The sequence below is a fragment of the Lutra lutra genome, chromosome 7, assembly GCF_902655055.1.
Source record: "Lutra lutra chromosome 7, mLutLut1.2, whole genome shotgun sequence".
NCBI classification, from domain to species: Eukaryota; Metazoa; Chordata; class Mammalia; order Carnivora; family Mustelidae; genus Lutra; species Lutra lutra.
Window position 1 is genome coordinate 32903610 of NC_062284.1, and position 21985 is coordinate 32925594.

A 21985-nucleotide genomic window follows, 5' to 3' on the forward strand; every position below is an offset into this window, starting at 1 on the left:
TTTTTTGACTTTTGTAAAGTATAATTACCCCAGTTGTGCCTGGTGTTCTGTAGCCCTTGGACTTTCTCTTTCATCCTCTTGCTTAGATAAAGGAGGAATGGTTATCAGGCTGCATGGAGTTCTAACTGCTTTTAAACTGACTTTCAACTAGTGCTCTTGTTCTTAACCCATATTTCCACCACTTCCACAGGTACCTGGTGCCAGCAGCCCTGGAGTCTTTGGGAGTTTTGTAAATATGGGGGCTTCTCAGTCTTCTTCCACAGCCAGTTTAAGATTGCTTTCTATAGGAACCTCTGGGTGGCTCAGTTGGTGAAGGGTCTGCCTTCCCCTCAGGTCATGATCCCATGGTGCTGGGATTGAGTCCTAAATTGGGCTCCTTGCTTTGTTGGAAGCCTGCTTCTCCCTCTACTTGAGCTCTCTCTCTGACGAAATCTTAAGAAAAAAAAAAAAAAAAAGGTTGCTTTCCATATTTGCTTTCCATATTTCAAAACTCTGTTACTGTTGTCCCTTATTATATATATATTTTATTATTAGGTGTTTATTCCCTTAAAAATTATTTTATTAAATGTTCACAGGTTTCTGGAGGAATCCAAATATGTGGCCAATTTGCTATTTTACCTGGAAAGCCCCTATTAATTCTTCATATTTTAATCACTGATAATTTTATCTGTTTTGTTCACTCTATCTCCAGCAGCTAGAATAGTGCTCAGCCCATAGAAGATGCTTAGTAACCTTGGTAGATACTAGTGAGTGAGTGTGTGACCTCCCAGAAAGAAATTAAATATTCCATAGAATGGAGCAGCCTATTAGGATTTTAGATTCCTTCAGTAGTTTTTGGAAGTTCTAAAATCTAACAAAGACAAAAACATCACATTATGTATAATACCTTATATTACTTACTGATTGTAAATAATTTAATAGATTCAAAGATACTAGCTATATTATATGCTCATCTACGTATACATTTGTATTTGAAGTACCTGAATCCATAGAAAAGGTTAGTTCAAATTGATTGGTAATCTCTGTTGTAATATAATTTTATGCTGGTTTAGCTTTTTCCTAAATTTTGTCTTTAGTTGTTTAAAGTTTCAGGTTTTACTTATTTAAGCAATTTGGAGAATGTTAGATATGTCTCAGTTAACTAAAGCAAATTGTACTTATTTGATTTTTACAGAGATACTTTTGATATTGCATGGAATGGCAGAACTGGGATTCGTCAGAGCAGACTATCGAGTAGCACCTCTTTGCTTGATAAGGATGGGATATTTGCTAATTCAGCTAGCAGCAAACTCTTGGAGAGAGCCCATGGAATTCTCATGTTAGTATTGATCAGAAATGTGGATTGCTTTTTATGATTAGTTTATAATTTCTGGCTGAAAAATAAGAGGGATAATGGTGAATCATTTTCATGAGTAGAATTTTGAGCAAAACAAATGGATCAGAAGTTGTATTTAAAGCCGTGAATTTCATGCATTAAGAAGCTGGTGGGTGGTTTGTTTGTTTTCATCTCACTAGGAAAATCATGGTTGGATATATTCCTAGAGACGATTATTATTCTTTGACAGACTCTACCTCCAAATAGAGAAAAAAACTTTTAGCTCCTTTTAGGATTCCCAGTCTTGAACCACAAATGTCCTTTAATTTGGACAGTTCTAAGAAACTGGGCAGTAAATTCACATATAAAATGGTGACTGGGCCTTCCAGAATGTTAGGTACAACAGCCCCTGTTTCTATTATGGTGACTTGAATGTCAGATTTAGGGCCCCATCAAATTGGCTTTGACTTTTTGTAACTTAGAAGAAGCACTTTGTGAGATGTTTATGTAATATTCAAGAGCCTGTCTTTCTACCAAACAATAAACTAGAAAGAACCATGAAAAAAAATGGTGACTGGGAGCATGTATAGTGATACATTACCTTTATCCAGCCTGCCATTCCTCATTACCTGAGTATAGGACTGGTTTGAAGACATAAATATAACTATGCAGGGTGGACCAGTAAAAAATTATTAGCTCCCTGTATCCACATATTTCAGACACTCTTTTTGGGCCACTAGCTAGCTAGATGTATGACTAAATTGGATTCTTTAATCCCTAAGTTAATGCTTATCAGTGCTATCAGTTTAAGTCTTGCTATACTACAGACCTGTAAATTAACTCATTTAATCCTCACAACAATTTTAAGAGGTTGGTGGTATTATCATCCTCATTTTACATTATTACATTCTACATTATTTTCCATTATCACATTGATGAAACTGAGACTTAGAGAAGCTAAAAATTCTACCCAAGTGGGATTTAGATTTAGGTAGAGTTTAGATTCAAGCTCAGGCCTTTCTGACTCCCCAGTTAATGTTCATAAGCCTTGGGCATTATTTCTTTTCTTTTCTTTATCTGTTAAAAAAAAAAACTTGATGTAAATATAATATTGAATTATAAACAAGGAAAAAGAATTTTTAATTTTTTAAAAAAGATTTTACTTATTTGTTAGAGAGAGATTGCGCAAGCAGTGGGAGTGGCAGGCAGAGAGAGAAGCAAGCAGATTCCCTGCTGAGCAGGGAGCCCGATGTGGGCCTGATCCCAGGACCTTGGAATCATGACCGGAGCCGAAGGCAGACACTTAACCAGCTGAGCCACTGAGGCGTTCCAAGAATTTTTGATTTCTAAAAGGGGAAAGTCATAAGTTTTTTTTAATAAGTATATTGTAAAAATCCATGAAATTAGGCATCTATTTAAAGTCTTAAAATGGGGGCTCCTGGGTGGCTCAGTGGGTTAAAGCCTCTGCCTTCAGCTCTAGTCATGATCCCAAGGTCCTGGGATGGAGCCCCACATCGGGCTCTCTGCTCAGCAGGGGGAGCCTGCTTCCTCCTCTCTCTCTCTACCTGCCTCTGCCTACTTGTGATCTCTGTCTGTCAAATAAAAAAATAATACATATATTCTTCAAAAAATAAACTATAGACTTCAAAAAATAAACAAAAAAAAATCTATAGAGACTTTGCTTCTGTAGATATAAGAAAATGGAACTTTATTAATGTCCAAAAGAAGACAGAATTTTAGTTTTGAATGTACAACATTACATTACTGATTATCAGGCTTAAATCTGTTTATACCAGTATCACAGAGCAGGCATTTCTTTTCTTATTCTCTTTTCCTTGCTTATTTTTCATTACCAAAGGTGCTGCTTAGTTGAATCAGTCAGTGTGTTCATATAAAAGATCTATATCTTGGAAATGAATATATAATATATTATTTTAGTAGAGACTGGAAATTATTCATATGTACAGTCATTTTTTCTAATAGTTTCTTATTTTTCAAATGTAATGATTTGTCTGTATAGGAGAAGCAAAAATTTCAAGTCCAGGCCTGGCCTTCCAAAGGTGAGTATTATGAAAAACTTTTTTCTCTTTGTGCCTTACACCCTATTTAATTTTTTATTCCTCCTGCAAACAGTCTTTATCAAACATAAGCAATACCTTATTTGTACCCAAGATAGGGATTAATTTTGTGTAATTAGTTAGATCCATTTTAGAAATAACACTGGATGTTAGGGAATGGCTAGGTTTAGTGGTTCAGGTAAATATTTATGATATATCTCATATTCTAGTGTTTGAAAGCATCTGAATTATAAATATTAATTTTTGTTGAGTAACTTTACACCTTTTCTTGTATCCTTAAGCCAGGTTAAGGTCAAATTTTGAATTTTACCTGATTTTAAATAATTTCTAATTAGTACTTATCTAACTTATTATCCTTTAGCACTAGTCAGCCAAGTTTTTCTGTAAAGGTCCAGATAAGCTCACAGAACTCTAGTCTTTGTTAACTACTTAACTGTGCTATTGTAGCACAAATGCAGCTATAAACAATATGTAGCTGAGTAAATGTGACTATATTCCAGTAAATCTTTATTTTTGGACATTGAAATTTGAATTTCACATAATTTATCACATGTCATTAAATATTATTTTAGTGTTTTTTTCAACCATATAAAAACAGTGGATAAGATTTGGCCCATGGCTTTAATTTTCCTACCATAAGCTACATAGTAGATTTTTGGATGGCACTGCAAAAGTATTAAGTTTACTAAAGGAAGAAAAATCTCTTTCTTTCTCTTGTACCATCCCAAAGAAGGCAATCTGTCACTTGTCACCTTTTTTGATAAATTCTGAAATTTAAAAACAAAACTGAGAAAGAACTGTTTATTCTCATGATTCTCTAGTTTAAAAAACAAACAAAAAAATATGAGGTTATTATTTCTTCTACTTAAAGCCTCTTAGGTTTCCAAAGAAAATGTAATACACTGCTTATGTGGTTTCTGGTAGTGGTAGATTTTTTTTTTTTTAAGATTTTTATTTATTTATTTGAGAGAGAGAATGAAAGAGAGCATGAGAGGGGGGAGGGTCAGAGGGAAAATCAGTAGCCTAATGCAGGACTCGATCCCAGGACCCAGGACCATGACCTGAGCTGAAGGTAGACGCTTAACCAACTGAGCCACCCAGGTGCCCAGCAGATACTGTTTTAAACCATGAAGCACAAAGAAAATTTATGTTACGTGGTTTATAATTATACTCTTGTCATGAAAAGATTTTATGTAAAGAAAAAGGATACCGCTTTATCATCAAACATCTTATCTTTTCATTTGTGTCTCTTTTTCCTTCACTGTCTCTTTAGTCTTTTGTTTTTGTTTCAAGTTTTTATTTAAATTCTAGTTAGTTAACATGCAGTGTAATATTGGTTTCAGGGGTAGAAATTAGGGATTCATCACTTATATAGAACACCCAGCGCTCATCACAAGTGCCCTCCTTAATACCTATCCCCCACTCACCTCCCTCCATCAATCCTCAGTTTGTTCTCTATAGTTAATAGTCTCTTATGGTTTGCCTCCCCCCTCCTTTTTCTTCTTCCCCTACACTGTTTTGTTTCTTAAATTACACATGAGTGAAATTGTATGGTATTTGTCTTTCTCTGACTTATTTCATTCTAGCTCTATCCATGTTGTTGCATATGGCAAGATTTTAATCTTTTTGATGGCTGAGTAATATCATTGTGTGTGTGTATATATATATATTTTAAAAAATGCTGAATCATGTTAGTGTTTTCCTAAAAGTTCTTTGTCATTCTTTCTCATTCCCATTAAAAGCCAAAAATTCTGGGGTGCCTGGGTGTCTCAGTGGGTTAGGCATCTGACTTTGGCTTGGGTCATGATCCGGTGGCGTGTGTGTATACACACACACACACACACACACACACACACTATATATATATATATATATATATATATATATATATATCGCATTTTCTTTATCCATTCATCAGTTGATGGACATTTGGGCTCTTTCTGAAATTGGCCTTTTAGTATTTTGAATGCCACCACTGGGTCTAGCTATTTCTACCATTCTTTTTACTCTCCTCAAATGAATAACTTCTCTTTAAACTTCATATGGTTTAAAAATATTCATGTTGGCTACATCTGAAATAAAAAATTCTATTCAGTTATCAGTCACAGGAATCTCTTCTATTTCTCTATTTATTTTTATTGACGTATAATTTATATACAGTGTTGTACTAGTTTCAGTTTACAACATGTTGATTCATTGATTCTCTTCGTTACTCAGTGCTCACCACCTGTCACCAACAACGTTATTATAATGTTACTGACTATATTCCCTATGCTGTACTTTTCATCTATGTCACTTTTTTATTTTATAACTAGAAGTTTGTATTTCTTAATCCCCTCTATTTCACCCCTTCCCTCTGGAAACAATCACTTTTTTTTTTTTCTGTATGAGTCTGTTCATTCATTTTGTTTTCTGGATTTCACATATAAGTGAAATCATATGGTATTTGTCTTTTCTGTCTTACTTCACTTAGCATAATACCCTCTTGATCTATCCATGTTGTCACAGATGCCTAGATCTCATTCTTTTTTATGGCTGAGTAATAGCCCTATTGTGTATATGTGTGTGTTTGAATACATATACCTTACCTCTTCTTCATCCATTCATTTGTTGAGTATCTGTTGGATTGCTTCCATATCTTGGCTGTTGTAAATAATGTTGCAATAAACGTAGGGGTGTGTATATGTCTGAATTAGTGTTTTCGTTTTCTTTGGGTAAATACTGAGTAGTGGAATTATTGAATCATACGGTATTTCTATTTTTAATTTTTTGAGGAACCTGCATACTATTTTTCATAGTGGCTGTACCAATTTAGGTTCCACCAATAGTGCATGAGGGTTTCCTTTTCTCCACATACTCACTAACACTTGTTATTTCTTGTCTTTCTGATGCTAGCCATTCTGATAGGTATAAGGTGCTATCTCACTGTGGCTTTGATTTGTATTTCCTTGATAATGAGTGCTTTTGAGCATTCTTCCTGTGTCTATTGACCATCTATATGTCTTCTTTGGAAAATGTCTCTTTGGTTCTCTGCCCATTTCTTACTTGCTTCATTTTTATTAACCCCTTCTTGGTTATATCATTTGCAGATATCTTCTCCCATTTATTTTGTTGCCTTTTCATTTGGTTGATGGTTTCCTTTACTGTGCAAAGCCTTTTTATTTTGATGTAGTTCTAGTATTTATTTTTGCTTTAGTTTCCCTTACCTAAGGAGACATACCTAGAAAAATGTTGCTAAGGCTGGTGTTCAGAGGGATTACTGCTTATGTTTTTTTTCTAGGGTTTTTATGGTTTTGGGTCTCACATTTAGGTCTTTAATCCAAATTTGAGTTTACTTTTGAGTATGGTGTGAGAAAGTGGTCCAGTTTCATTCTTCTGCATGTAGCTGTTCAATTTTCCCAATACCTTTTATTGAAGAGGTCTTTCCGCATTGTATATTCTTGTCTTCTTTGTCACAGATTGATCATGTAAGTGTGGGTTTATTTCTGGGCTCTGTATTCTGTTTCATTGACTTTATGTCTGTTTTGGTGCCAGTACCATAGTTTTGATTAATACAGCTTGGTAGTATATCTTGAAATTTGGGATTTTGATACCTCCAGTTTTGTTCTTCATTTTTCAGGTTGCTTTGGCTATTCAGGGTCTTTTGTGGTTCCTTACCAATTGTAAGATTATTTTTCTACTTATGTGAAAAATGCTTTTGGTATTTTGATAGGGATTGCATTGAATCTATAGATTGCTTTGGGTAGTATGGGCATTCTAACAAATATTAACTCTTCCAGTTCTTGAGCATGGAATTTGTTTCCATTTATTTGTCATCTTTAATTTCTTTCATCAGTGTATTTTAGTTTTCATGGTACAGGCCTTTAACCTTCTTGATTAAGTTTATTCAAAGGTATTTTAATCTATTTGGTGCAGTTGCAAATGGAACTGTTTTCTTAATTTCTCTTTCTGCTATTCATTATTAGTGTATAGAAACAACAGATTTTTGATATTAATTTTGTATTCTGTAACCACTGCATTCACTTATTATTTCTAATAGTTTTGTGTCAGTCTTTAGAGTTTCTTATGTATAATATTATGTCATTCGCTAACAGTATCAGTTTAACTTCCTCTTTACCAACATGGCTGCCTCTTACATTTTTGTTTTTGTTGTCTGACTGCTGGGGCTAGGACTTCCAGTACTATGTTGAATAAAAATGACAAGAGGAAAGCAGTGGATATCCTTGTCTTGTTCCTGATTATATTTTGTCAGAGTAGTTGCAAATATTTTTCCGTGTCAGTAAATTCAGGTTACAGTATGTTTATGAACTGTGTAGTATTTAGTTGTATGGCTAAAGCAGACTTTATGAAAATAATTCTATATAATTGTATATCTCTTGTTTTTCACTGTTTTTTGAAGCACACTGTCAGAAATAATTTTCAGATCTTCTTTGATAATCTCCTTAAATAAATACCTATAAGTGAAATTGTTTATCGGGAAAGTTATACTGATTTGCATTGCTAAGAACAGTGCATAATTATGTTTATTTGTTCACAATTTTGCAAATACTAGGTTTTGTTAGTCTTTGTTATGTTGCCAATCTGATATGCAGAAATTCTATTCTTTTTTTCAGAAAATCTATTTTTTTTAAAGGTTTTATTTATTTGAAAGTGAGAAAGCAAGAATAAGCTGGGGGTAGGGGTGAGGAGAGAGGGAGAAGCACAGATTCTCCACAGAGCAGGGAGCCCCAATGGCAGGCCTTGATCTCTCTGAGATCAGAATCTGAGCTGAAAGCAGATGTTTAACTGACTGAGCCACCCAGGTGTCCCAGAAAATCTCTTCAAAAGAAATGTTCTTTTTTTTTATTATAAGTCAGGTTGAATGATTGTCATTATGTTATTTGTCATTTGTGCTTTATTTGAGAATCAGCTGTTTCAGGTCTTTTGTTCATTTATAATTGTGGGATGAGTTTTTAAAGGAATTTTTATAGTTCTTATGTATAGATAATAAGTATTTGTCATTGTTGGAAAAATTTTATTTAGTTGCATTTGTTAAAATATGTGTTATACTTGTTGCCACTTGAAGGTTTATATCTTTAAGTGTTTATATTGTCAAAATTAATATTTTTAGACTTTTTTGTCATGTTTTTAACTAAGTTCTGTGCTTCTCATACAATAAAATTTTTAGTACTTTTTGAATAACCTTATATAGTTGTACATATGTACAGATACATTCTTTCCATGGCCAGACTCACTGCCATAATTATGGTACGATTTTAAAAATTGTGAATGGCTACAAAAGCTCTCAAATACTTCATTAATATCCTATTTTATATTCTTTAGTTGCTTTATGTATAACTCCTATCTTATTATTGAAAGATTAGTAATTAGTGTATCGGGATTATGGTTGATAGGGTTGATGTTTTGTTTTTCTCTGTATATTTCTGGTTTATGTGCATAGCCTTTGGATTGAATTTAATTTATTGTCTCTGTGAATCAGGATTCAGTTACAGATAATAATAGTTACTGTGGATTTTTTTTTTAAGATTTTATTTATTTATTTGACACAGAAAGAGAGATCCAAGTAGGCAGAGAGGCAGGCAGAGAGAGAAGGGGAAGCAGGCTCCCCGCCAAGCAGAGAGCCCAATGTGGGGCTCGATCCCAGGACACTGGATCATGACCCGAGCCGAAGGCAGAGGCTTAACCCACTGAGCCACTGAGGCACCCCAACTGTGGATATTTTTAAGTAGAAAAGGACTTAATTCAAAGAGGCACTTACAAAATCATTAGAAGTCTTGGAGTTTCTAAGTGTAGTGCAGAACTGACTCCTGCTGTAATCAGCTAGGAAAGTAGGAAACTGCCATTCTAGCTGCTGCTTCCAGACACACACTACCTGTAGTATGATCCAGGAATCAGAAAGGAGCAGCTACAACTATTGGCTCCAGGGCTAAGGTGCATTTACCCAGAGTTTCAGTGACAACACAAATTCTCTGTACTCTGCCTCTCAACTCATAAAGGTAGTACCTGGACTTTGGGATCACAAAAAAGCTAAAGTACTTTGATGTACCTGCTTGTCAGAAGAAACAGAAGCTCGTAATCAAAGTCTGGTTCAGTTATATCTTTCTAGTTTCACATGTGGGATTTTAAATGATAAGCTTAAATTGCATCTGGAGCCCAGATGCAAGAGAATTTGAGAAATGCAGTTTTCTTTTTAGTTGGAAAGCTTCTGCAGGAAAACAGGAGGAAGATGGATGGATGTTAAATATCCAATCTCTCATATTCACCATAGTCATTATACATAGGTGATAATGAAAACTGGATTATAACTTTGTTTTTCCTGTTCTTTGATTAATTTATGTGAGGAATATGATTTTTCTCGCTTCTTTTTAGCACTTGCTAGAAGTAAATTCTTTAAAGCACCTGACAAGACTGACGCTACAGGATCGCATCACCAAGTCTCTTCTTCATTTGCACAAGAAGAAAAAGCCTCCCAGTATCAGTGCCCAGTTTCAGGTTATTTCTTATTTTACCTTTTTATTAAAAAAAGGGCTTTCTTTAGAGGACTCTATTTCATTCAGAATGACATTGAAAAGTCAAGATCATCTTCAAGATACCTGAATGGAAGATGATACATATGACTTAAAAGCCATATTATAGTGGTCATTTTGGAGAGAAGTAACAGGGGTGGAAAAGTCAGCTGTCTCTCTTTTTCATCCCTTTATATGTGGGTGGTGGATATCCCAGAGAGTACTTCATTGTTTTCAGTGTGAGGAGACAGGCAGCAGAAAACTGATACTATAAATAAAACCTGCCTTTAAGCCCTACTGCCCAGATACAGTCACTGTTAACATAATGTGTATCTTTTTTCTATATACATTTTAAACTTCATGCTACTCCCATTTATATTTAACTAATTGGGATTGCTGATATTTTCTGGTTTTATTTTAGTTTTATATACATAGAAATCCATTTCCTTTTATTGTGACTGGGCATTTGGCAATAAATGTGATCATAATAAATCAAATAACAATTATATAATTGTCAAGCTGACTTTTATTCTTTGAAAATATATCTATGTCTTAAGTTTTCTATAATACTTATATATTAGCCTTATAATAAGAGGAAAAGATATCTAAAAAGGATTATTTTTTCAAAGATAAAATAATCCTTTTTAGATATCTTTTCCTCTTATTATAAGGCAAAGATAGTTCATTTATAGCAGCAGGAGGCTGATTGGTGGTTTCCTAGGGCTGTGAGCAGGAGCAGTTATTAGTTGCATTGGGCAGGAGGGAAATTTTTGGGCCGATGGAAGATTTTTACATCTCTCTTGTAGTGATGTTTGTACAGTTATATCAGCTTACTAAAGATCATTGCTATATATACTATAATGGGTATGTTTTTATATTATTTAAATTATATTTCAATAAAATTGTTAAAAACAAAATCTCACTATTAAGAGAATGAAAAGGCAAGCTGCAAGGTATGAAAATATACTAGCAATACAACTTAAAAAGACCTTGTATATGGAATATATGAAGAACCACAAATCAATTTTTTAAAAAGACAGATACCCTAATTGAAATGGGCAAAAGTCTTAAATAGCCAAAACTTGTCTGATCTCAAAAGTTGTAATCCACAAAGCCAATGAGCCTATTAAATACCTGCCCAACATTATTAGTCATCAGAGAAATGCAAATTAATACACATTAGCTTGCATGGCTGGAATAAGAAAAGACTGATTATACAAAGTGTTCGCAGGGATGTGGAGCAACCAGAACTTTTATACACTGCTATTGAAATATAAACTGATGCAGGTATTTGGAAAATAGTTGAAGGATATGTAGAAGAATGCCCATAGCAACTTTATTCATAATAGCCCAAATTGGAACAAATAAATTTCCATCTTCAGTGAGTTATTTAGTTGTGGCATAGTCATATAAAGGATCACTACTATATAGCACTGAAAATGTGCAAAATATAATTATATGCAACAAATACAAACTAGAACATAGTGTGTCTTGGGTTTTATGTGAGGTCATAGAACAGGCAAAACTAACTTACCATCTTAGAAGTCAGGGTAATGGTTACCCTTGGTTCAGGTGTGGAGGTAGGTAACTTAGGGATAGCGACTTGCTAAATTCAATGGGATAGGGTAAAGAGGGGCTTCAAAGGTTCTGGTAATATTTTGTTTATTGAGTTGGGCTTTGGATACAAGAATGTGTTCCTTTTGTGAAAATCTGTCAAACCGTATACTTGTGATTTAAGCATTTTATTTTATGTATTTTATACTACAATAAACATTTCTGAGAAAAAAAGAGCACTTAAAAGTAAAAAAAAAAAGTATATGTTGCTATAATATATATGACAGTAATAATAGAAATCTATATGGTTATAAGCCTTCTAAGTTTTACTTGAAGTCATGAAATACTATGAGTAGACTGTGACAAGTTAAGTTTCCATACTATAATCCGTAGAGCAGCCACTAAAAAATATTACAAAGAAATATAACAGAGAAGCCAATAGATAAATAGAATACTAAAAAACAAAATATGTTGCTGAAAAAAATAAAAAAATTAAAAAAAAAAAATGTTATCTGACCATAACGTGGATTTAAACCAGAAATCAATAAAGGAAAGATAATAATCCCCAGATATTTGGAAAATAAAAGGCAGACATCTAAATAATACATGAGTCAAAGAGATTTTTAAAATATTTTAAATGAAAGTGAAATATCAAAGTTTGTGCAGTGTAGCTAAAGCAGTGCTCCAAGGTTCATTGATAACATTAAATGCTTTTAATGAAAGGAAAAAGATCTCAAATCAATAACATAAGCTTCTCTCTTAGGAAACTAGCAAAAGAAAAACATATAACTAATTCCAAAGCAAGGAGATGGAATGAAATGATAAAGATAAAAAACAGAAATCAGTGAAATTGAAAACAAAAATAATAGAGAAAAATATAAAACCAAAAAGTTGGTTCTTTGATAAGATAAAAAAAAGTTATAAACCTCTAGCTAGATTAATCAGGAAAAAAAAGAGGTAAAGTACAAATTATCAGTATCAGGAATGAAAGAGGGGACATCACTAGCATGAACACTGAAAGTGGGGGACTACTAGCTAGTGGATACCCTACTGGAGATTTTCAAAGTTGTTTTAGGAACACATGAATTTGAATAAATGGTTTCATGAAATGTGAAGAAAAGTGAAAAATTTATTCCAGACTTATGTTATTCTGTAATATATCTGCAGTTTATACTGTTGCCAAAATATCAGCTCTATGATTAAACTACCATCCTTCTCCTTAATTTAATCAGTATGGGTGTATACACAATTCTCTTGAGAAAGAAAGCTCTTTCTGTGTATACCATTGTTTCAGCATAGATTGCCAACATTATTGTTTGTATTTGTAAACTATTTCCTGCCAGTTTGAAATGGGAGAAAATGCTTAATACATTGCTCTGTATTGCAGGCCTCCTTAAGTAAGCTGATGGAGACACTTGGTCAAGCAGAACCCTATTTTGTAAAATGCATTCGCTCTAATGCTGAAAAGGTAAAAATGTCCTGTAAATCAGAGCTTCTAGCTCCACTTACTTCAAACCAGGTTTTACATTTTTTAAGGAGAGTAAGTAGAGGAAAGAGCTATCTATAATCTTTTTTTTTTTTTAAGATTTTATTTATTTATTTATTTGACAGACAGAGATCATAAGCAGGCAGAGAGGCAGGCAGAGAGAGAGGAGGAAGCAGGCTCCCTGCTGAGCAGAGAGCCCGATGCGGGGCTCGATCCCAGGACCCTGAGATCATGACCTGAGCCGAAGGCAGCGGCTTAACCCACTGAGCCACCCAGGCGCCCCTATCTATAATCTTTTAAATGAAAACAGTGTTCTGTATTTTCTGTAGGTGCCCTTCTAATTTCTGTACTTAACTGTCTTTTTGGTATTTATATGGGCTTGATTTAGTGTTTCCTAAAAATCTGAGAAGCAAATATGTTATGAAATTCCATCATAAAAAAGAATTTTATGCAAGTTAACCATACTTATGAGAGAAACATTAATTTGGAGCTCTCTTCGTCTGGGTTAATCTTTTTTCCATTTGCTTTGTTTTAGCTGCCATTAAGATTCAATGATGCCTTGGTGCTTCGACAGCTTCGGTACACTGGAATGCTAGAGACCGTTCGAATTCGCCAATCCGGATACAGCTGCAAATATGCTTTCCAGGTTATGTTTTTATAGTGATATTTAAATTATATACACTTAAGTAAGTTATTCCTGTGTCTTGCTTATTTTTTATTTGGGACTTACTTGTTTATTTCTCCTATTTCTTCATTTGCATCCCATCTTTTGTATAAAGAATTGAAGAGGGATAGAGAGTACTCACTTCCATTGAATGGCAGCAATCTTATTAAACTTGTGTTGTGATAAAATCCAGTTCCTGGCTATTCTCATTTTATCTGAATTTTGCCAGTACTCAGTTTACTCATAACACAGTAGTTCTTCCTACTGATTACTCCAGTAATTGAAATAGTTCAATCAGAACTAATTCAAAAGATTCCATTTAGTTTTCTGCAAAGTTACCTCAGCAAAATTTTCTCATGGTAAGCTGCCAACAGGGCTTACAGTTATTCTCATCAGCTGTTGTATATAGAAATTATGGTGAAGATTTTCAGCAGCTGAGCAGGTTCTTTGCTGCTTCTGGGAGGGAAAGCTTCGTTCTCAGTTATACTCTGACACCTTTGCATATTTTTCTGCTAAAAATTCAGTTATTAAATAACTTTTTCTTTGGTCATTAATTTAGCTTTCTCAAAAGGGACCATTAGTTTTCTGCTTTTTTCTTCTTCAGTTCCCCTTTGATAACAAAATATGTAGAATTCACTATCTTCTCTCCACCCCCCCCACCATTTTACAAATTAACTGTAATTTTTTAAATTAAGAAGTAATTTCTTGGTTTTAGTCTGTTAAAAGATGAGTAAAGGATCAATAAAAGGGCAATTAGCTGCTTTAGGACCATGTTTACATATAATTTTCTTGTGATTTTACAACATTTTTCTTTTCATTTTTCAGGATTTTGTGAGCCACTTCCATGTACTTCTTCCCCGAAATATTATTCCATCCAAATTTAACATTCAGGATTTCTTCAGGAAAATAAATCTTAATTCAGATAATTACCAAGTTGGAAAATCCATGGTAAATATAATATATACAGTCCTTTTCAAATTTGAGTACATTTTTATATTAAAATAATAATGGCAATCTTTCCCCATGAGAATATTTATGAAAAAGTTAGTGTACCAGATATCATTATGGGAAATTGATTAGACCAAGATTTTTACTTAGTATCGTTCATATCAACCAAAGAGCTTCTGGCCAGTGCTCCAGTTCTGCCCATAGTTTTAACTGCCTAAAAACAATCTCCTCCCAGGTATTCTTTTTTTTTTTTTTTTTTTTTTTTGGTAGGAGAACGCTTGTTTTTACTTTATTAGCAGACTTCAATTATACAATACAGTATCATCAACTATAGTCACCATGTTATGCATTATATCCTCAGACCTCAGTTAAAATGGAAAGTTTGTAGCCATTTTACCAGCCTCTCCCTATTTCACCCATCTCCCACCCCAGCCCCTGGCAATCACCTCTACTAACCACTTCTATGTGTTTGATATGTTTTTTAGATTCCACTGTTAGTTTGCAACTTCCTTGGGGTCTCTGCTGTTGTAGCTGCCCTCCCCCTGTCCCAAGTGTAAGGCAGGGAGAGACCAAGGAAAGAACCAGGCTATTTCATATTGGTGGGCAGCAGCTTTATGAAGCTGGAACTTATGAGGTTTGTGTTGTGCAGAGGCAAAAACACGACCTCCACCCTGCCTGCTAAATTTTAAAGTTTATACAGAGGCAGGTATTCTACTGAAATCTTCAACTCAACTTGCTCAGTGACCTTATCCAGATTTTCCCACTGTCATTAATTTATCAACTGCCTTTTATCTCTGTCATCCTTCTTCTAGGTTATGAGATTTGGCTTAGCCTTCACTTTAATCCTTTTACAAAGTTCTTTTTCTTTTTTTCCTCACAAATGATTCTCAGAGTATCTCTCCCTTTTTCTTCATTTCTACTACTTGCATTTTAGTTTGTTCCTTAGCTCTCACTTATATTTCTCTTACAGTAAACAGATCCCTCATCCAATTTCAGTCTTTGTCATTCCATTTACCTCATTCTATCCATAGTATCAAAATCATAATCTTAATATACCTCTTTCTCTTATGTTGGCTTCCTGGTTAATACTAATCCCATGATAACCTCCCCATTAAATTCAAACATCTCTCTCTTCAGGAACCTCCATATCATGACTTCATACCATTTACTATCTTCTTTATGAACCCTGTATATGCTGCCCTGAACATGTACATTTGTTATTTCCGGCTCCTTGTTTTGCTCAGGTAGAAACCTCTGTCTTTTGCCCTTACAGTTTATGGTTTTCCTTTTTGTGTATCTAATACCTATCTCTTCTTTTTTAAAATAGTTTAAAATTTTTGACAGACATGGAAGGTGATGGGTATGTTAATTAGTTTGTGATAATTACAGTGGATCAAAATAACCCACTGTATACCTTAAATATATACAGTTGTTTCTGTCCACCTGCTTTTAAGGGTAAAGTGCAAATCGTATTTCCAGAGGGTCTATGTCTAAGTTATATTTGCTTTATCCTATACCCCAAAGATTTATTAATGGAATGAAAGAGTAAATAAACTGGTTAATAGCCTTGGGTAGCAAGAAACTTTTGATGCATACTGGGTTTCAAAAAGACTATTGTTATTGATTTATTCATATTATCATCAAACTTCAAGATCTGTGTTTCTCAACTTTTCTCCCCCCACCCTAACTAATATCCTTGAAAATAGGAAAAATGACGTTATCAGTGGTACATTGTCTCATGAGGGCAGTGAATTTCCCAAGGGAATAATATATCACAATCTCTAAGACTGGGAATTTTATAATCATGTCCATTTTTCCACTTTCCCTTCTCTATTTTAATGTCTCTATTTTAATTTGAGAATGACTTCTTTAGATAAATGGATAGAAATGTTTATTAGTACTGCTTTTCATGTCTACCATTGTATTCTTCTCTAAAGAAGCTTACCACAGAAAGGATGATTCATGCAATAAATTTCTCATTTCTTCTTAAGCTGTATTCCTCATCTTTCTTCTTTTTGGTAGGTGTTCCTAAAGGAACAGGAACGACAGCACCTACAAGATCTGCTTCACCAAGAGGTGCTCCGCAGGATCGTATTATTGCAGCGATGGTTCAGGGTTCTGCTGTGTAGGCAGCATTTTCTCCATCTGAGACAGGCATCCATCATTATCCAGGTTGGAAGCAAAGGATTCCTCCCATGAGATTTGCTAGTTAATGTGGCCTTTATTTTAGTAATCAGAATTTTACTGTGAAACATTTGAATAAGAATATAAACTTCAGAGATGAGAATGTGTCCTATTCATCTTTTTTAAACATTCATGTTTATTTATGTATTTGAGAGAGAGAGATTGCACAAGGGGAGGGGCAGAGGGAGAGGGTAGAAAGAGAATCTCAAGCAGACTCCCTGCTGAGTGCAGAGCCTGACACAGTGCTTGATCACATGACCATGAAATCATGACCTGAACTGAAACCAAGAGTTTGATGCTTAACCTACAGAGCCACTCAGGCACCACTCCTGTTCATTTTTGAAATGTTCATTTCACCCAACAGATTACGTATTATAATAATAGGTATATAATAATAGACTATTGATAAATACTGATAAAGTTGAGTTTAAATTGAATTTATAGCTATAATATCTTATATAAGATAACCAAGGTATGGTTGGGACAAAGAAGTTATATGCCTTAATTTTTGATGACATAGTTATTTTTGTTTGATAGTTTCCTGAGAATATGAGAGTTACATATACATTGTTGTTGCTCTGTACTCATCTTGGAAGATAGGTATCTTATTTCGTATTTTTCTATCTTATTTTCTCTCTCATTGATTTATATAACTGTTCTCCTCCATAGGCCTTTTTTATGTAAGAAAATCTTTAGAATCTTAATCTTTGAATCATGTGCATGTTGACCTTAAATCCATTAATATTGGCAAACTGTAGCATGAGAAGATAATGTAATTTTTTAAAGCATCAAAAATTTTTAAATTATTTTAAATTCTGTAATTAACTTCATTGAGGTTGTATTTTCTAGAAGAGTTGTTTTAGCCAGGCATATCTGGAAAAGGAAAACTTTTTTCCCCCCACTTTAATTATGTGCCACTTAACTCTAGCCACTTAACCTTTAATTGTGATGTAATATTTTTTTTTTCTGTGAAAATATGGCATAAGATAAGACAGCAGTTTTTATTGTTTTCCCCGCAGCGATTCTGGAGGAATTACCTAAATCAGAAGCAAGTCAGAAATGTAGCTGTGCAAAAGGATGTTTTAGTTATGGCTAGTGCAGCCACTCTGCTCCAGGCCTCCTGGCGTGCTCACTTAGAGAGGCAGAGGTATTTGGAGCTCCGGACTGCAACTATCATCATCCAGCAGAGATGGAAGGAATATTATAGACGGAGACATATGGCTGCTGTCTGCATTCAGGCAAGATGGAAAGGCTACAGGGAAAGTAAGAGGTATCAAGAACAAAGAAACAAAATCATCCTTTTGCAATCAATTTGTAGAGGATTGAGAGCAAGACAAAGGTAATCTTTGTTGCTATGATAGTTACTCCTTCTTTCTTTTGAAGTATTTTATATCTCTGCTCCAACACTTGCCTAACTTGTATTAGAATTGGTAATGTATAATTTTGTCTTCTCTAGTAGGCTGTTATACTCCTAGCAGTTTTAACCCACATTGTGTGGTCTGTAATAGAAGCCAAGTAGATGTTTATTGAATTAAATTGGATTGAAAACCTACATGGTCTATGGTTATAACTGCTAAGAGTTAACTTTTACATTCAGTTGAATATTTAAAAATTGGCAATATTCAGTTGTTTTTACCTTTAGAAACTTTAATTTCATTTTAAGGTTTATCTTAAAGATATTTTTTAATGAGAGCTTTACTTCTGTGTTAATTTATGTTTTGACTAGAATGTTGTATTAGAAATAATGCACTTAATAATTTTAATTAATTAATAATCTTAATAAAATATCATCTCACTCATAGAAATGGAATTATGAAATGTGCATCCAAGTTAGCTTAAGAAGAAAAATCTGGAACTTTCCATATATTTCTTAAATTCTCAGTAAAATGTATTTTCTCCAGTAGTAAGTAGAAGATAACCTCTAACCCATTTTTCCCTGTTTTTCTATAGGTTTAAAATTTTAAAAGAACAAAGACTGAAAGAAACAAAACTAGAACTTGGATTGGCAAATACTGAGCCTTCTGGAGCTCTGGAAATCCAGGGTTCAGACCCTTCAGAATGGGAGGATTGTTCCTTTGATAACAGAGTTAAAGCTATAGAGGAATGTAAGTCTGTGATAGAGAGTAATCGAATTAGCCAGGAAAGTTCAACAGACTGCTTGAAAGAGTCCCCAAACAAGCGACAGGAGAGAGCCAGAAGCCACAGTGGTGCAGACTTGCAGGAAGAAGTGATTGTCAGAGAGAGACCTAAGTCCTTGGAGGATCTCCACCAAAAAAAAGTAGGTCGGGCCAAAAGAGAAAGTCGGAGAATGAGAGAACTAGAGCAGGCTATATTTAGTTTAGAATTGTTGAAAGTTCGTTCTCTTGGTGGCGTATCTCCCTCTGAGGAACGTAGATGGTCTACAGAACTGATGCCAGAAGCCCTTCAGTCTTTACATGGTACACCTGACAGTGAAAGCTCTCAAGGAAGCTTGGAACTTCTGAGTTGTGAGGAAAGCCAGAAGAGCAAACCGGAATCCATAACTTTAGATGAAGGAGACTTGCAGCTTCAGTCACCTAAAATATCTAGCAGTCCAAAATTTGATTCGCAGAACAATGCCGTCAGTGCCTCAGGTGAGACTAACTATTCTTTGATTGAAAAGGGGGCATCCTCTGACTCAGTCTATTTGAAGAATGGGACTATGAAGGAAAAACTGGTTTGTAGTTCTGAATCTATTACCTGTAAGCCACAGCTGAGAGACCCCTTTATTTCAAATAGTTTGCCTACGTTTTTTTATATCCCTCAACAAGACCCACTGAGAACAAGTTCCCAACTAGATACAAGTATCCAGAGAAACAAGCTATTAGAAACTGAAGAAACACTTTCAGCTCTCACTTCGGATATCAACAGGGAAGCCAGAAAGTACCACTTTCCAGGAGAAAATCAAGTTGTTACATCTTTGAATACAGATTCTTCTAATACTGTGCTGAAGAAGTTAGAAAAGCTAAACATTGAGAAGGAAGAAAGGCAAAAGCAGTTGCAGCAGCAGAATGAAAGAGAGATGATGCAACAGATTCGTCAGCAGACAGGCATTTTAGAGAAGGAGCGTAAAGCCTTCAAGACAATTGAAAAGCCAAGAACTGGGGAGTCCTTCCTGACACCATCTTTCCATCCATCAGAGCAAAGAGCAGAGAGGCCGTCCTCCCTCCTTATTCTGAATACCCTAAATAAGGAAGAGCCCAATGTAGTAGGGCCTCCATCAGTAACAGTAAAAGATGCAGCTCTTCTTCCAAAAGATAGTCCTTCTGCTCACCCACCCCAGAAGGACCGACCTGTCACCTTGTTCTTTGAAAAGAAAGGAGGCCCATGCCAGTCTGCTACTACCAAGGAATTATCCAAGACAGACAGAATGTGCACCCAACTGAATGTAGCCAGTAAACTCTCTAATAATCGTATTTCAAAAAGAGAACACCACAGACCTACTCAGTCTTATAGCCACAAATCTGATGACTCCTCCAGAGATGGAAATACTAGGGTTATTTTCTTCACACCAAAGGACAATATGAGTATTTCCCTGTAAGTGAAATGCTTATTTATTTTATGTATATAAATGGGAAACTTTTTGGAGAATTTTATTAAGGCTCCTTAATCTACTTCAACTATTTGTATGGGTGCTACTGAAATTAGCCATTTTCTCTGTGTTTAAAAAAAAAAAATTCCCTAATCGTTGACTCTAGCAGCTACCTGAAATTGGATATAATTATACCATAGAAATCTTTGACTAATAAGCACAGATAGAGTTTTTGGTTCCTCCTCATTAAGTGAGAAAGCATTTGTGAAGGGCAGTACAGTGCCTGTAAACACAGTAGGCATTTAGCAAATGCTGGTTGCTCTAGATCTCTGGGGTGTGGCAAGTCAAATCTTACTAGTATCAGGCTTTAAAGTTAATGTACTTTGTCCCGGCATTTAGCCTATTTATGGTCTTAAGTATTTCATACTATTTTTGTGTGGTAAAAAAACACAAAAAATTTAATTTACCATCTTAACCGTTCTTAATTGTACAAGACAGTAGTGTTAACTATATGCATATTGTTGTGCAGTGGATCTCTAGAACTTTTTCATATTGCAAAAGAAACTCTTATTACCCATCAAACAGTTATACTCCGTTCTCCTTACTCGAAGCTCCTAGCAACTGCCATTCTACTTTCTAAGAGTTTAACTACTTAAACAGATGGCTTATATAAGTGGAAGTTCTTTATACTTTTAAGTTTTCTTAACCAGTGGTCACCATGAGAAAAGCACTTTTTAGGCGGAACATAAAAGCAAAGATGATGAAATTTGTATTAAGTCTTTGTATACAGTGGATTCTCTCAGTTCTTATGGGAAAATGTCAATGTTTAAGTAAAAGGAGGGTATATATCTTAGGGATAAAAAATTAAATATCACATTTACTGTGGAAAATAACCTTTTCTCTCTTATAGTTTGAGCTTTTAATCTTTCAGTCTTTAAAATTATGTACAGAGTTTATAGACCCTTTTAAATACAAGCAAGAGATCATTGATATTTTCCATCAGGGTTTTTGTATGGTATTATGAGATGCAGTTGGACTAAATGACAGCTTGAGGTCCTATGCTTGCCATTAACCTAGAGATTGCCCCAAAGTTCAAAGACCTTATGTAGCATATATAAGCCCATCAGAGTGTTAAAAGTATTATTTCCTATGATTCTGATGAAGTTTAGTGATGGGAGGTGTGTGTTTGTGTTGTATGTATATGTGTAGCTGTTGGATCCATGAATGTGTTCTATAGAAGGCGTACTTACAGATTTCAAAAACATTAATATTTTTGTGAATTCTTGCAAACGTCTTTTATCATTTTCTGGGCGCCTGGGTGGCTCAGTGGGTTAAGCCACTGCCTTCGGCTCAGGTCATGATCTCAGGGTCCTGGGATCGAGTCCCGCATCGGGTTCTCTGCTCGGCAGAGATCCTGCTTCCCTCTCTCTCTCTCTGCCTGCCTCTCCATCTACTTGTGATCTCTCTCTGTCAAATAAATAAATAAAAAATCTTTAAAAAAACAAAACAAAACAAAAAAAAAAGTCTTTTATCATTTTCCAAGATAAACAGTCTTAGGGCTACTTGATCTAGTTTGCTTTTACCCCATTAAGATCTACTTATCTTCAAAATTATTATATATTAGGTTGTTTATGTCAAAGCTTATGTAACATTCATACTTAAAATCTTCTTGTTGCATTTTATAGAATCGTAAATGTTGG

The 21985-nt window shown here is 34.6% G+C and overlaps 1 protein-coding gene across 9 annotated transcripts in view; it reads left to right on the top strand.

The window, feature by feature from the left end:
- The window catches only part of MYO9A (myosin IXA), a 283068-nt gene that overhangs the window by 157524 nt on the left and 103559 nt on the right, over nucleotides 1-21985 (top strand). For all 9 annotated transcript variants that reach the window (XM_047735391.1, XM_047735390.1, XM_047735387.1 and 6 more), the window contains 9 exons: nucleotides 1175-1318; nucleotides 3336-3375; nucleotides 9763-9885; nucleotides 12841-12921; nucleotides 13475-13585; nucleotides 14429-14551; nucleotides 16574-16723; nucleotides 17755-18074; nucleotides 18686-20290. In XM_047735391.1, the coding sequence (XP_047591347.1) occupies nucleotides 1175-1318; nucleotides 3336-3375; nucleotides 9763-9885; nucleotides 12841-12921; nucleotides 13475-13585; nucleotides 14429-14551; nucleotides 16574-16723; nucleotides 17755-18074; nucleotides 18686-20290 (2697 nt within the window). The remainder of the gene's footprint in view (nucleotides 1-1174; nucleotides 1319-3335; nucleotides 3376-9762; nucleotides 9886-12840; nucleotides 12922-13474; nucleotides 13586-14428; nucleotides 14552-16573; nucleotides 16724-17754; nucleotides 18075-18685; nucleotides 20291-21985) is intronic.